General features: G+C 38.8%; 1 protein-coding gene across 1 annotated transcript; it reads right to left on the reverse strand.

The window, feature by feature from the left end:
• Positions 1-1,028: 1,028 nt before the first annotated feature.
• On the reverse strand, positions 1,029-5,075 carry LOC117305569 (citrate synthase-lysine N-methyltransferase CSKMT, mitochondrial-like). Its single transcript, XM_033790481.1, has 2 exons — positions 4,947-5,075; positions 1,029-2,260 (listed from the first exon to the last, which is right to left on the reverse strand). Exons 1-2 carry the CDS (start codon positions 5,005-5,007, stop codon positions 1,368-1,370), a joined length of 954 nt encoding a protein of 317 aa, XP_033646372.1. The 5' UTR covers positions 5,008-5,075; the 3' UTR covers positions 1,029-1,367.
• Positions 5,076-15,052: the final 9,977 nt, after the last annotated feature.

The raw sequence follows: 15,052 nt of genomic DNA on the forward strand, positions 1-15,052 counted from the left end.
CTCCAGACGGGAGTTAGTTTTATTTATTTCTCATCAAGTTTGACATTTCAGACAGAAATATTTCAAGGGATGTTTTCTTCTATCATCATCATTAGACCGCATAAGTTTTATGGAAATCTGTGATTTTCACGATTTTTGTTTCTTACCAATTCTGTAACGTTCCTTTAATTATTGTGGGGTTGCGTGATGAGATATAGTGTTAAACTAGTGTATTGTATTTGTATCGTTAAAGGAGTTTGGTAACTTTTGTAGATTAAGACATGACATGAATCCCTTCTCATTGAGAAAGAAGATATATGTAATATAATTTACCTAAAGAAGTTTTAGCTTCATTAATCATCAGAAAAAAAAGTTGTACATGCTTTTAACAGAAATTTATTGTCACTTTGTGAAACTCAGACTGTTATACTTGTTTCTCAATAACTACACCACCTTGGACATTGTGTTCTGTTTCTAACAAAAAGTACCAAAAACCTTATTTTACTTGTAATACCTCCAAGAACATTATATCTTTTATCGGTATTGTTTTTGTGAATATACCTTACTTATGGAAAAACCTATTGTTACAAAGATTCCAATTTGAACAGATAAATATTAACTAACTCTTTGCAAGTCTTGTATTCGTCATACTTTGGAACTCTTCACTCTTCATTGACACATCGCTTATTAATAATTTATTCATCAATAATGTTTTAAAAGTAAAATGTGTCAGCATCAGTGGTTTTAAAACTGTTGCTCAAAAGTTTGAAGTTGACAAAAAACATAAAAAATTAAGACTTAACATCATATTTTTGGTTTGGTACATATCATAATAATGATTAAAGGGAAGGTACACGGTTGGTAGTTACTCAAAACAAATATTAACTTAAAAACTGACTTGGAAATAATAAAAGACTTCTAGCTAGAAGTTTTTTTTATTCCTATCTGAAAGCACACAAATTTGTCCAACAAGGGTGTTTTTTGTCTCATCATCATTTTCTCGCAACTTCGATGACCGATTGAGCCCAAATTTTCACAGGCTGGTTACTTTATGCTTATAATGGGATACACCAATTGAGAAGACCAGTCTTTGACAATTCCCATTCGTGTACCTTCCCTTTAAGACTCAATAAATCTCTATACTTAAAAAGTACTATAAGTCGTAAATCATAATTTATGACTTATGTCAAATAAGTCATATTTATGAGATGTATCTTAGAATAACTATGACTTTATTTTCGATTTCTCTTCCGCAATTGTTCACAACACAAACCACACTCAAGAAAATGTGTAGCCATGATTGTCGCTGAATGCACCTTTTACAAAGCTGACTATCATTCTAAATCTTAATGTAACATTGCTCAAAGTGTTCATTCATTAAATATTCGTTATAAACAAGAGTTGGTAAATTTTGTAAGATAAAGAAAGTATTCTATCCCAAAGGAAGAACCAATCTCCCGGTAGGTAACTGACACCCACCCTCTATCTACACTAATCAGACGAAGGGCCTCTTCAAGAAAAGACAACCTCAAATCAGGATTCTCATCAGAAAATTGTAGAAATATTCCGCCTGGTGTCAAAACCCGCGCAGTTTCACTAAATGCGCACCTGGCAAGTTCGCTGTTTTTCGTGTTAAGCATTGCATCAAATGTTCCCTTCTCAAGTACAATGTCAAATTGGTTGTTTCTGAACGGGAGTCGTGTTGCATCTGCTACTAAGAACTGAATTGGGTCATCTTGGTGGAGTAAAGGTGTTTTTGCTTGATGAGACTGAGATACAGCTTGGGCTTGTTGTTTCTTTGCTTCAAGGGAGATTGCGTGGGCTCGTCGTGTGTTTGCTTCATGAGAGATAGCTTGGGCTTGTCTTGTCTTTGCTTCATGAGAGATAGCTTGGGCTTGTCTTGTCTTTGCTTCATGAGAGATAGCTTGGGCTTGTCTTGTCTTTGCTTCATGAGAGATAGCTTTGAGTGGTTGTTTCTTGGCTTCATGAGAGATAGCTTGGGCTTTTCGGACTGCAGATGGGGAGAAGTCAATACTGACGAGCCTACAATCCTCCACTTCCTTGAGCAAGTTACTTGAGAGTGATGAGGTGCCACACCCGAGCTCCAGAATGTTCATGACCTGATTGGGTGTCCTCTCCTGAGTTATGTACATTGAAAGCCACTGATTGGCTACGTCGTGAGAAAAGAACCAATCAAATGAAGGGGATTGGTCAGTTTGCTTCTTTGTATAGAATTGATCCCAGTATGATTTCTTGCTCATGTCACTGCAGCATGGTGATGCTTTGGATAAAATAAGAAGATATAAAAAGGTTATTTAATGAAAACTCATGCTCTAGGTCCAGGTTTACACAGTCATATTGAAAACAAAGGATGGAGGTTAAATACCCAAGGTCAAAGTGTGGTATTGGTTGGACCTCACTCTTGTCTGACCAAGGGGAACCAAGAAAGCGCAGACCAGGGCGCAATGTCATGTAGCTGCTTTTAATTACAAAAGTAGCTGAGCACAACAGTGATACTAAATGCTTACTAGAATCAAGTTACCACCAGTCACACTACCACGATTGTCGTCAAAAGCACAATGTGTGACTCAGTGTGTGTGGTATAATAATTAATACCCCTTTTCTGCTTAGCAGAAATTTGTTGAGCAATATTATTTTCTGTTCTATGATATCATTGAGGGATTTCTACCTCCATGATGAAATTGAGCCCTGGTTTTTCTCCCAAGAACTTGCCAAATCTTATAAGACCCAGGCCAGTGACTGGGGCGCTAGATTCCATTTTTCGAAATTTTGACATTATCGGCACTGGGTCTAGCTAAATCTTACTTTTCAGATTGTCCATCTTCATTCAAGCAGAAGAGAACTAAAGAACTTTCGTTCACAAACTGGAGGTAGTAGTCGTACAGTGTTGAGTGTAGCCTACAAACATGTAGTGTTGTTGTACTGTACTGTACAGGGTGTCTCAAAAAAGACTATACACTTTTGAAATGGCTGCAGAAGGAAAAATATACGTTTCTGGGGGAAACGGTTTGTATGTATGGATAGCTTATGATCTCAACTTTTATATGACACCACAAACTGCGAAAATATTGTATGCCTGGGTGAGCACTGGTCACTTATGTGAGGGTATGAAAATTAGGCTGCGCATGAACTAGCCTTTTGTCAGCTTACAAAATTGATGGTGATATGATGATCAATTGCACTCAGTTTGCGTTTGCTGAATGAATTATATTATGGTTTATTAAACCATTTGTTTTATGCATGAGTAAACAGGAATTGCATTTTTTTTCTTTTAGTATTTTAACTTTCTCAGTGGTGTGTTCATAGGAGTCAGGATGGGGTGATGGTAGGCCCCCTACATGTTGCATGCAATTTCCATGTTACAAACTGTTTTTGTTTACATCTGTCACTTTGAATAAAAACATTCACCCCCATATTTCAGTTATTGTAAGAGGAGTTGAACATTTCATTTGTTTTTCTTAATAACCAGACGGGAATTAAGTAAATTGATTATTCAAATACGGGTTGTTGAAAGAAGGAATGTCAAAGATGTTGGCTATTTATTCTTCAGGTTACCCATTGACCTGAAGTAGCCGACGTCTTGTAAGGGAAGGCTAATTTCTGCGCACGCTAATTTTCATACCCTTCACAAAAGTGACCAGTGCTCACCCAGGCATACATTATTTTCGCAGTTTTTGGTGTCATATAAAAGTTGAGACCATAAGCTATCCATACATACAAACCGTTTCCCCCAGAATCGTATATTTTTCATTCTGCAGCCATTTCATTCAAAAGTGTATAGTTTGTTTTGAGACACACGGTTACGGTAGTGTATCCTCCCCTTACCAGTTTTCACGCTATTATGCCTTTTTCTTTGAATTGGGAAAAAAATAATGATGCCTTATCGCAACCGATGCCCTAATTACCTTCTTTTGTTAATATGAAGTATGCAAACATATATTAAAACTTGATGGACATTGAAATGTAAACACTACACACCGATCTTCGATGACTTCAAATGGCCCCATTTGTTGTGAATTTTTCCTGTTTTCACGGCAAACAAGAAAGCATGGTTTCCCGGTGAAGCCATACATGGAAGAAACATCTACAGTGACTACAAGTGTTCTTTGAGACTCTGTGTATGACTCTATAGCCAGCAGTTGTCTTCGTTTTATTCAAAATATTTTTTAATGAAATTTTAAAATTACCATGGTAATTTGCAAAAAATAACCAAAAAAAATAATTTAATAAAAAGGGTGAATAATTATGGCTTTCAAATCTGATTTTTACTTATTTTTTCCCGTTTTTTTTTTCTCTTAAAATTTATAATAAAGCGTATAAATAAACAGTGATAATTGAATCAACAAGCTGATCGTGTAAATTTTAATATTAATAATAATATTGATTGGAGGGTTACAAAATAAATCTCCAAAAATATTAGAAAATGATATAAGGCACATGGCTTCTTTAAGCCTCTGTATTTTTTTCCCAGAATGCTCAGCAAAATATTCAGTCACATGATATGATCATCATGAATTGTGAATTGAAATAGTGTTTGATGAAACTTTTTCGGTGTGCAATTTTTTTTTTATATGGCCTCAACATTATGACATATTTTTGTACCTTGTAGAAATGCCTAAAATACCAAACTTTTTGCATTTACAAGTGCAAATATCCAGTGGAGCCTTTGCCTTATCTGTTTCTTTTTAAGTTTTGGTCAAGGGAGAGGAGACTCTTTGCTTGGCAAATAAAACCACACAATTTGTATCTAGGGACTGTTTACATCGCGCACAGAGAGGTAAAAGATTTGCCACGATTTTAGGGACACCTCGAAAACAGGACCTCCTACGATACTGTAACTAGGCAGTAGTACGGTCGGTAGTTTTTCGTTTTTTTAAGTTAGTTTAGGAAACCGACATCAAAATAACAGAAAGAAACATCACTTCACAACCTCTTCACAAACTTACAGATCGAATAAGTGATTTTGTTTTTGAAACGTCTCAAGTGATGGCGGTGGTGTAATCGCATCGTACCCCGAGCTCTTGTCCATCTCACCACAGCAGACGGGAAGAGGCACGGGGAATAAAGTAAGCTCATAGGCGCAGCCATGTTTATTTAATTTTCAGCAGTTGCACTCTGGGTGGCGCCCTTTAGACTTTGTGAACGGGAGGCCGGGAGGCATTTTTGTTCTGTTTTATTGCCACTGTCAAACTCTAAGTGCTTTTCAAAAGTGATTTTTGTTCTTCAAAATCGATTAAAAAAGGAAATCATTTTTTGAGGATGGCAATTCTATACAACAGACAAAAAAACAGTGCGAACGGGAGAGTCACAGAAGGCTTTGGCGGTGTAATGTGGGAGAAGATTCTGTCCCCTAAATATTCGGTGTCTCCCCACCCCCAGTATGGCAAACTGTGTACAAACTTATTCTAATTGCGCCCTCTTTTGAATCCTCATCATCCATTCCATGTTAGTTTCCCATAATGGAGGGACAGAATCCCTGGGGGAGATTTCCCTGGGACATCGACAATGATGACTTCCCAGCGATCCAGCCATAGTCACTGCCGAAAGCCGTTAATTCAAAGACGGCCTTGAAGACCGTTTCTTTTAAGTCTGCTTCTATTAAACTCGGTGTAACTTAAATCAGGTCCCGATTACCACAATCCCAAGGTAGAATATAAATGAGAATTATTGCCTTTATTTGCTATTCAAACAGAAAACAATAATTGGTAAATCGTGATGGCAGCATGTGTATAGGTGTTACGCATGCCGTTAACACTCGCCACCCCCTTTATGGTACTGACCATTATTGCACCAAAGGCACCGGACACTTGTGGTAATAATTGTCAACTACCAAATAACTCACTAGGCTCTATCCCAATATTATATGCATAAACTACAAACCTCTGCAAATTTGGGCTCAATGTTGGTCATCGAATTTGCAAGAGAATATTATTAAAGAAAAAATAATACACTTGTTGTATTACTTTGTGTTCTTTCAGATGCATAATATAAGGCTTCAGCTGAAGTGTTGTATTGTTTTAAGTGAGAAATTACCCATTTCTCAAAAACTACGTTTTCTCAAAAACTACTATGGGAGTTGTTTCTCGTAATGTTTTATACAGCTAACAGCTCTCCATTACTAGTTACCCAGTACGTTTTTATGCTAACAGTTATTTTGAGCAAATTATTACCAAAAGCGTCCAGGGCCTTTAAGTTGCGATTAGCCTGATGGTGTTAATTTATACAACAACTACATGCCTACATAGATTGAATATTTTTCACTCGACTGTTACAATTCAAGCTTTGAAAGAAGATGACACTAGATTCATTGGCCTTGGTTTACGCCCAAACCGTATATCACAGTTTTCCCAACGCGCTCCTTTGAGCATCACATTGATCCAACAAAGATGGTGATAGCATAATCATTTTTCTATGGCCTTTAAAAACTCTGTTTCATTCCTCGATAGCTTGAGGGACTAAAGAGTGAACACAAATAGTATAGATTACACCTTAGGCACAATTTTGTCATTCCAAGCAGCGATTTCCCTATTCGCCTCGCTCTAATCTTTAATCAAAACAATTCAAGTTCGCCCACCCAGCCCCAAAGAGAGAAGAAGAAAAAAAAACTCGCGCCATTTTGCACTTTTAGCCTGCAGATATGACAGGGTGAAAAAGCTACGGGGAAGATATTGAGACGTTAGCGATGAAGATCTTGATAACAGTGTAGACAAAAGAGGAAGAGCTGCCGAGATGTGACATGTACTCCGGCAATGATGAGCGATATGATTGCTATACGGTGTTCTCCAAGGGGGATGTCCGCCCACAGTGTGACCGGATCATTTTTAGCAATAGTGTTGCATGGTGGTTGTCGGTTGGCTGGGACGCGTCTCTGCGGGACTGTACGGTGCGTTGTACGGCGAGGTTGTCTATAAAGAAAAGGATGTAACAATAGAGCCGTGTGGTATACAACCATAAATCCAATCAGCTTACAACATTGCTGAATTATGATCAGAAAATTATGATCAGAAATACATTTTCGTGGAACAAGATATTAATAATAACAACCATCAAGAGAAATCATAACTTGCTGTAGTTCACTCTGAAGTTGTGACACTCTTCACTGATTATACGTTATGGTGTTGTTTTCCAAAGGCCTTACTGGAACGAAATTGCCTCTGGTTTAAAGTAGTATGCTGACTATCTTGAGCACTTTAAAATAAATTTAACCTTTCTTGGTTTTTTTCGTCTACCCGTTCTCTCATTTTGACCGGGATTTCATAATCACAAGACATTGCGGGGAAAATGTAAATAGTTTACTACCTTAATAAAGTTCGGTTGCACTTCGAATTATTTTTCCATGACAAAAATTCGCAACAAAACTAAACTTTAACCCGTGCGGGCTGGCTCGGCTGAACATACAATCCAACTCTAAAAGGCACGCGAGCCTGGCCTTAAGCCTCTTTAGGCATCTGAAAGCACATTGTGCAACAGTGGTGTTTTTTCTTTCAGTATTATTTTGCGACTTTGACGACCAAGTATTGAGTCTTCACAGATTTGATATGCCACGACCGGGACTCGAACCCACACTCCGCTTATCAGATCAGCGCTTATAAAGACCGGTGTATTTCATACGCGAACGCAACTTCTTATGTGTTTGTCTCATTGCAACTTCATGCCAATTTATGAAAGCATTAAAGACACATCCAGGCAAAGGTCACAAGCATGAAAAGTATTATTTCAAAATATTATCTTAGCACAAGTCGTAATAGTGAACTTTAAATATTTAATATGAGAAATATATTTTACATCAATGACTTATATAAGTCAGCAATATTCTAATTCATTTTTATGGGATATAAGTCATACTTTGGTGACAGACAGATTTATTTACTCGCGTAACAAAACTGTTATCGTAAATAGGCCTACATAAAATGAGTGCAAGAACAGACAATACAGCTTGAAAGTAATTTCATAGCGTGTATTATGTCAATTTGTCGATTGGGTTTAACGAGGGATGTCGGTTGGGTGTTATGATTGATTGATTAGGAAGAGGCCTGTAGATAAATAGGGGTTGAACCCCCTGTTGCATGGTGTACATGTACATTCAGATCAAAGCTCCTCTTTGCACTTACAATGTATCATTAAATTTGACATTTTTTTAAAACCGCGATTCCAAGTCAATTCCCCAACAATTAGTCACGACCTTGTCGAGTTGTTTAAAATGTTACACCATACAATTTCAAGAGCTGACGAAACCTGTTTAGAAATACCGCAACAGTTATCTATCGATATTTACACAGCTCAATTTAAAATTACTCCTGTACACAGCTCACTCTAAAATTACTCCTGTGCGTAATTTCTTATATAGCAAACTTACAAAATGGACCCGACAGCATTAGCATTAATTGACGAAACCCAACAGATAATGGTAACCGTCGAGTCTTAATGGGAGAAAGTCTTTAGGGAATTTCAGGACTGAAAACAATCCTGTTAAGAAATTCATCGTCTGAAATATGCACGCAACGTTTGAGAAAATGATGCTAGAGTATTTTAAATATCTAGGCCGTGGAATCTAGTTTATGCATTAATCAAAAGCCTATTATTACAAAAACACGCCTGACGCCGACGTGGATTGCGCCTTTATTTTTGAGCACGTGTGCACTTCTTTCAATAAAATATTCACGGGGTGCTTTTAAGTTTCTTTCATTTCATTTCCATGTTTTATTATTTATTTCACATGTAAAAACATTAAAATTGATACAACAACATACATAATAATAGGAAAGAGGTATAAACTTCCAAAGACGAGACATCAAAGGCACACCCGGACGGTTACAAACAAGGTTAAAGGCCGGTTTATAGTCGGTCGCGCGATGGTCGCGCGACGGAAGACTTGCGCGCAAACCTAAGACTGAGGCCTAAAAACCATGTCTTTTTATGGTCGCGCGTCAAGATTTCCGACGCCCGACCATCGCGCGACCGACTATAACTCGGCCTTGAGTAACTACTGTCCAGTTGTTTTCAAAGTAATTTGTGCCATTAGACCGCCTCCATAAAAAAAACCCCAACCAACACACCATCTAACGAAGAAAATATAACATAAAAATGCACTGGATTTGTTAACTAAAAAGCAAAGTAGGCCTTTCAAAATCAAAAATCAAAATAGAAGACAAAATTGGAATATCTTTTTAAAAGACACTCGGTTATCACTATTGATCTTTCTGAGAACTAAACCAAAAGAACGTTAAAACGTGCCAAGGGTGAATTTGACAAAGAATTAGGCAAGGACTAGTCCTAGGAGATATTAAAAAACTTAGGGCTAGTCCTAAGTAAGGACGAGTAACTCCAGATAAGACTTGTCTTAAAGACAGTGGGCACTGTTGGTAATTGTCGAAGACCAGTCTTCTCACTTGCTGTATCTCAACATTATGCATAAAATAACAAACTTGTGAAATTTTGAGCTCAATTGTTCGTCGAAGTTGCGAGAAAAAACACCCTTGTCACACGAAGTTGTGTGCGTTCAGATGTTTGATTTCGAGACCACAAATTCTAAATCTGAGGTCTCGAAATCAAATTCGTGTAAAAATTTTTCTTTCTCGAAAACTACGTCACTTCAGAGGGAGCCGTTTCTCACAATGTTTATACTATCAACCTCTCCCCATTACTCGTTACCGAGTGAGGTTTTATGCTAATAAATATTTTGAGTAATCACCAATAGTGTCTACTGCCTTTAATACCATTGGACACTTTCGGTAAACAGTATTGTCCAATGCCCACACTCCGTGTATCACAACTTCTATATAAACTAACAAACCTGTGAAAATTTAGGCTCAATCGGTCATCGGAGTCGGGAGAACACAACAGGAAAACCCACCCTTGTTTCCGCACGTTTCGACGTGTCATGACATGTGTTTAAAATAAATCCCTAATTCTCGATATCAAGAATTGATATTGTTTTAATGTTTTCTCAAAAAAGTAAAGTATTTCATGGAATAATATTTCAAGAGAAGTCTTTCACCATTACCTTCTGTAAACCCTGTAAGTTATTTGTAAATCTGTGAACTTTTATTTTTTTTTCTGTACCGAAAGTGTCCAATGGCTTTAATTCTTTGTGAAATCCACCCCTAATTCTCTAACCTGTAGGTCCGCAAACACAATGATGAGAAGATGGTGACGAAAAATGGCGAAAGATAAAAAGTGACGAAAAAACTCCTCGTATATTCAATAAAAACGCACCCAAACCGCCACGCATAGCAATCAGCAGATTGTAAATCCACCTTTGAATAATTAGAATTCTATTTTAAGGAGTACATGTCAATTGCATACGGGAAAATTGTGTGACTTGTTTTTATTAATAAATATTCCTTCAAGCACTGCGTCGACATTATACCATGCATTTAGATTTAGTACTATAAAATGAGATTAAGGGTAATACCTCTTTGCGTTTCTAGAATAATCTATGGTTAATTTGACAATTGAAGGAATTCATTCACTTGCTTAGGCCTATACCCTCCAAAATAAAATAAAATGTATATCGAACACACCCACGCGCATTTCAACATGTAATTACTTTCCTTAAATAAACATTGAACTTTGATAATTGCACTGCCTGCATTATATTCACTAGCACGTCATCTGCCTTTAAACTGCGCCCCAGGCTTTCAGCTCCGATTTAATTTCAAAAGTTAACTGTTTTCAAAGTCCAAACAAAACGTTGGTCATGGACCATGAAATGGAAACTTCCTTCTTGGTTTTGCTCACTTGAATTCTTCAGTAACAGTTGTGTCATATTCTCTGGATACCGTGCAGGTGCGAGGAAGTTACTCCTCATTTGCGACATCCGTCCCAGTCTGATGAAAAGTACGGGGTTTGGTGTCACTGAACTCCAAAAAAACGCAGGGGTATGGACCGGGGGCCAGGACCTCTTAACTTGGTCGGGCAAGGGGGTAAGGGCCGGGGGTCGGTTGCTTTTTGGAGACGGGGTGATAACATGTATTAACCTCTGCTAATCTGTGTATAGAGCGTGTGTGATGTGTAGTGATATGGTGTGAAGCCAATGAGGAGTGCAACATGCAACCCGTACATGACTTATGTTGATTTGTGTGACTGTGGGGGTGTGGTCGTTGGGTGATCTAACATATCTCTACAACAGTGTCTTGTGCAAAAATGTGTGACATGAGAATGTCACCTATGGGGAAAGGGTTTATGGCTGCCCGGTGAGGAGTTGATGGTTGTAGAGGCATTACTGGCAACTCCCGGGTCGAAATGGGGTTGGGGTTGAGACACCATGGGGACCATAGTCAGGTTCTCTTAAAAAGAGCGATGATGGCAACCCCTTTATAAGAATTCAAAAAAGAAAAGAAACTGGAATGCTTGGTAAATTTTGACCGTACACGCATTGAAAGAAATTCAAGATGGCTGTCACAAGGTATCTCCGAATTGACGGCTCCTGCTAATGGATGATAGCCATTGGCCAAAGTCAAAGCGGAAGTACCCTCTTTAATTCGGACATGGCCAAGCTTATATAGGCACAAAGGAAGGGTGACGGGTCACCGGTGCGTATCAAATAATTTATATTTAAGTGGAACGCCCGGAATCTACAAACTAAATGCACACAATAATACAAACGAATTGGATCCTCTCTCTCTATAGCTATACCTTAAGGGTAATTGTGATTATGTTCACACATACAATCCCATACAACTCCATACGTTCCAGACCTATACAGTGAAGGTAAACGTATTGGCACTCTAATTATTTACCAACAGGGCGCATTGCGACCTTTTGATAAAGATTATCCAGATCGGATGGCATAACGGGAGTCAGGGGGATTACCAGTCAAAGTGGATTAGTTCAGCTGATTCAGATTCTTGTACCTTCAAGAAATGATTTTCCTGTTTAGTCTTTTCTGTTATGCCGACCCCTATAGCCCGCTTGACTCTCCCCACCCCACCGGGAAACCTATAGACCATACGGGCCCATATAGGATCCTCTTTTTAGGCTCAATGTTTCTAGACGTTATCTGGGTTCAGTCACTTCTGTGACTCTTCTATGACACAAGCAAGGCAATGCTACTGTCTGTCAGACTGAAAAGCACCTATTAGGAGTGTGATGAGACAGACAAACGGGAAATGGGCTTAGGATTACCCTAGAGTAGATCAATCCACGACAGAAACAGCTGTAGTGATAGAAGAATCGGTTGCTAATCGGCACACCCGACGACCTGGGCACAATTTCATAGAGCCAGTAAGCAAAAAAAACAACTTGCTAAGCACAGACAAGTACTGCAGGTAACCAGCCAGAATAACATTAAGTTAACAATGTTGTGACTGTAGCCTCACTCAATTTGTTTGCTTAGCAAATAAATTTGTCAAGCAGTATTTTCTGCTAAACCGCTTTATGAAATTGGGCACTGTAGTTCACTCCGTATTTGATTTTGTGTTCTATTTCACCCAATCCTTACCCCAACCACACCCCTGGCCCCTGCTGAAGGCATAGTTTTACTGAGTTCCCTTCAAATATATTGCTGGGTACACCGCTATTTTGGTGGCTAAAGTCACCGGGGTGTGGGTTCGAATCCCAGTGTGTCAATGAGCAAGGCACTTTTAAAACTTATAGGTGATTCTTATGATTGATTTAGCTTAGTGCGTTGCATCTTGGCACCGGCAGCGCAGGCTGCATACTCCTCCCGGGGATGTGAGATGGTTTAAGGAATGAAACAACTGGACCCCTGACGCAGTTGGAGCGTAATGAGCACCAATGAGCGCAATGAGTGACGGATTTGAATACTTCGTACGAAGCAACTACACTATTGCTATCAACTCACCCACCCTCTGCCCCTAACCCTACCCAACCCCTTATGAAAGATGATTTTTACTCTGAATAGTTCTAGGCACGCCACTAATGTACGTGCGTTGGTGTTAGGTAACACAAAACAATGATAACAGTTTTATATGCCGTTAGAATAATCATCAGCATCCATTTTCTAAATTACCACCCGTTTATTCTCGACTTTCTCCTGCACTTTCATTGTTTCATACATAATACCAATAATAGTATATGTACATCTTTATTTATTAATCGCATGAATTATGAAATGCTTTCAATAACTAAAGACAGTAAATATGGACCCCGACAGGCCTTTAGCAGATTAGCTGCCCACTACACGTGGTATCATTTCGTTTTGAAACTTTAATGTCTAACGTGCGACGAGGAGTTTATCTTTGAAGTGTAGTACTTCAGTCGAGGTCGTGGGGCAGACCGGGGGCTTTGTTCTGGCTGCTCCGTGGATACGCTAGACGTCGCTTTTCGTTAGCGAAGACGAGGGGGCCAAGGTTGTATTTTATCATGGCACATTTTTATCTCCGATACTCCAAGAACTCACCCATAACAGGCATTTTCATGGTCAGGCACAGCTGCATTACCAACCTAATAGTGCATCGCCTTGAACCATTTGCCTCTAATCATCGGACAAATGAACCGTTCCAAATTGCCCAACTTGAAGCGGCATTACAATTTTAATTTTCCAATCATTAAAGACAAGACTATGATATTTGGGGGATCGCCACGGCATATCGGACGAAATTAATGAGCAATTACTCATAAATAGATTGATGCCTCCATTGGGTAAATTATGCCATTTTTCATAAGATTAAAAGATAATTATACAAAGTCGGGCCGACTAATGATGTTTACGCCTGGTCTAGCCAAAGAAATGAAGACGAAATCCCCCCAACATATTAGAAAAAGTTACCGAACTAGTAGAATATCTGTTTAAGCCAGGTAAGTGGGCTGGTCATAAAGCTATGACCGGGAACCAAATGTGCAAAGAAAACTTTAAAGTAAAGGTTATATGATGGGACTGAACCAAGAACAAGTCTTACGGGAATGTCCATAGATTTGTCCATAAACGTGCTCTGAATAGGCGACATAAGCAAATAACATCGCAGTAGCGACAGAATCATAAAATTGAACCCTGTTGCGTATGGAACATTGTCTCTGCTTAGCAAATATTTGTGGTTGTTTGAAAAATCTTCAGATTCGGTTAATTATGTGGATCTAGTGTGTTGAAACTAATTTCATTTGAGTGTTAAATACATATACAGCTCAATTCCCAACCTTAAAATTATAAATGTGAATAATACGGGGTTTCGTTTTCAAAGACATATAATCCAAGAAATCTGCAGCCCAATGGTTTGTAAGACTAAGCTTACAACAATAATGGTGTGAAAACAAAATGTGTCTGATCAACGTAAAAATAAAGTGTCACAACGACCACAGCAAATTTGCTTTTGGTGATCGGGTACTGAGAACATACAACACGCGAAGCCTGGCGCGCTACAGTTGCGACAAGCTCCAGGAAGTCCCAGACGTGTGGTTTGAACATCTTTCACAATCAGATTCCCCTTCTTTGAGAACACGATGGGTTCATATCAGGTCAGATATAATGTTGGCCGGTATTAGAAGACAGTTTTTTTTATTTCTTCTTCTTCTCTGTCACAAACATACGTAGCATGATGATACCAGTGACTGAGGAGAGAATTTTCTCTTTTATGGAAGGAGAGATGTCACCAGTGACGTATGGACTAGAGGGGAAACCTGTGTCAAAATAATTCACAAATAACCTATAGGTTTGCAACAAATAGTCCGAATACGTCCGGCCCGGCTCAAAGAATTTACAAGAGTAGGGGATCGGGGTATCTCGAGATGAGGCAGAAAGCATTGATGGGGCCTCGGGTGGATTCCTTTACAAAGGGATGTAGCTGTGAGATGATTTGCTTATCACTGAGAACATCATCACTTGATTAACAGGTGTCTTGGCTATAGTGTACCTGTCATACATCGAGCCTGATGGCAATGTCACTTGTGTTTCCCGATGCCTGAAAGCCATTGCCCAAATTGAAGTGTGTATACCTTTGAGCAAACCCGTCTATTATTTTCCCGGGACAACCTTGCGCAATTACTACGGTAAGACGCCCGGGAGTAGCACGGCCAATCTCATTTTAGCTTTTCATCTTGCCAAGATGAAAGTGACAGCGACTTTCTTCCCCCCGACCTTGACAATATTAGTTGG

Source organism: Asterias rubens, chromosome 1, assembly GCF_902459465.1.
Source record: "Asterias rubens chromosome 1, eAstRub1.3, whole genome shotgun sequence".
Classification (NCBI taxonomy): Eukaryota; Metazoa; Echinodermata; class Asteroidea; order Forcipulatida; family Asteriidae; genus Asterias; species Asterias rubens.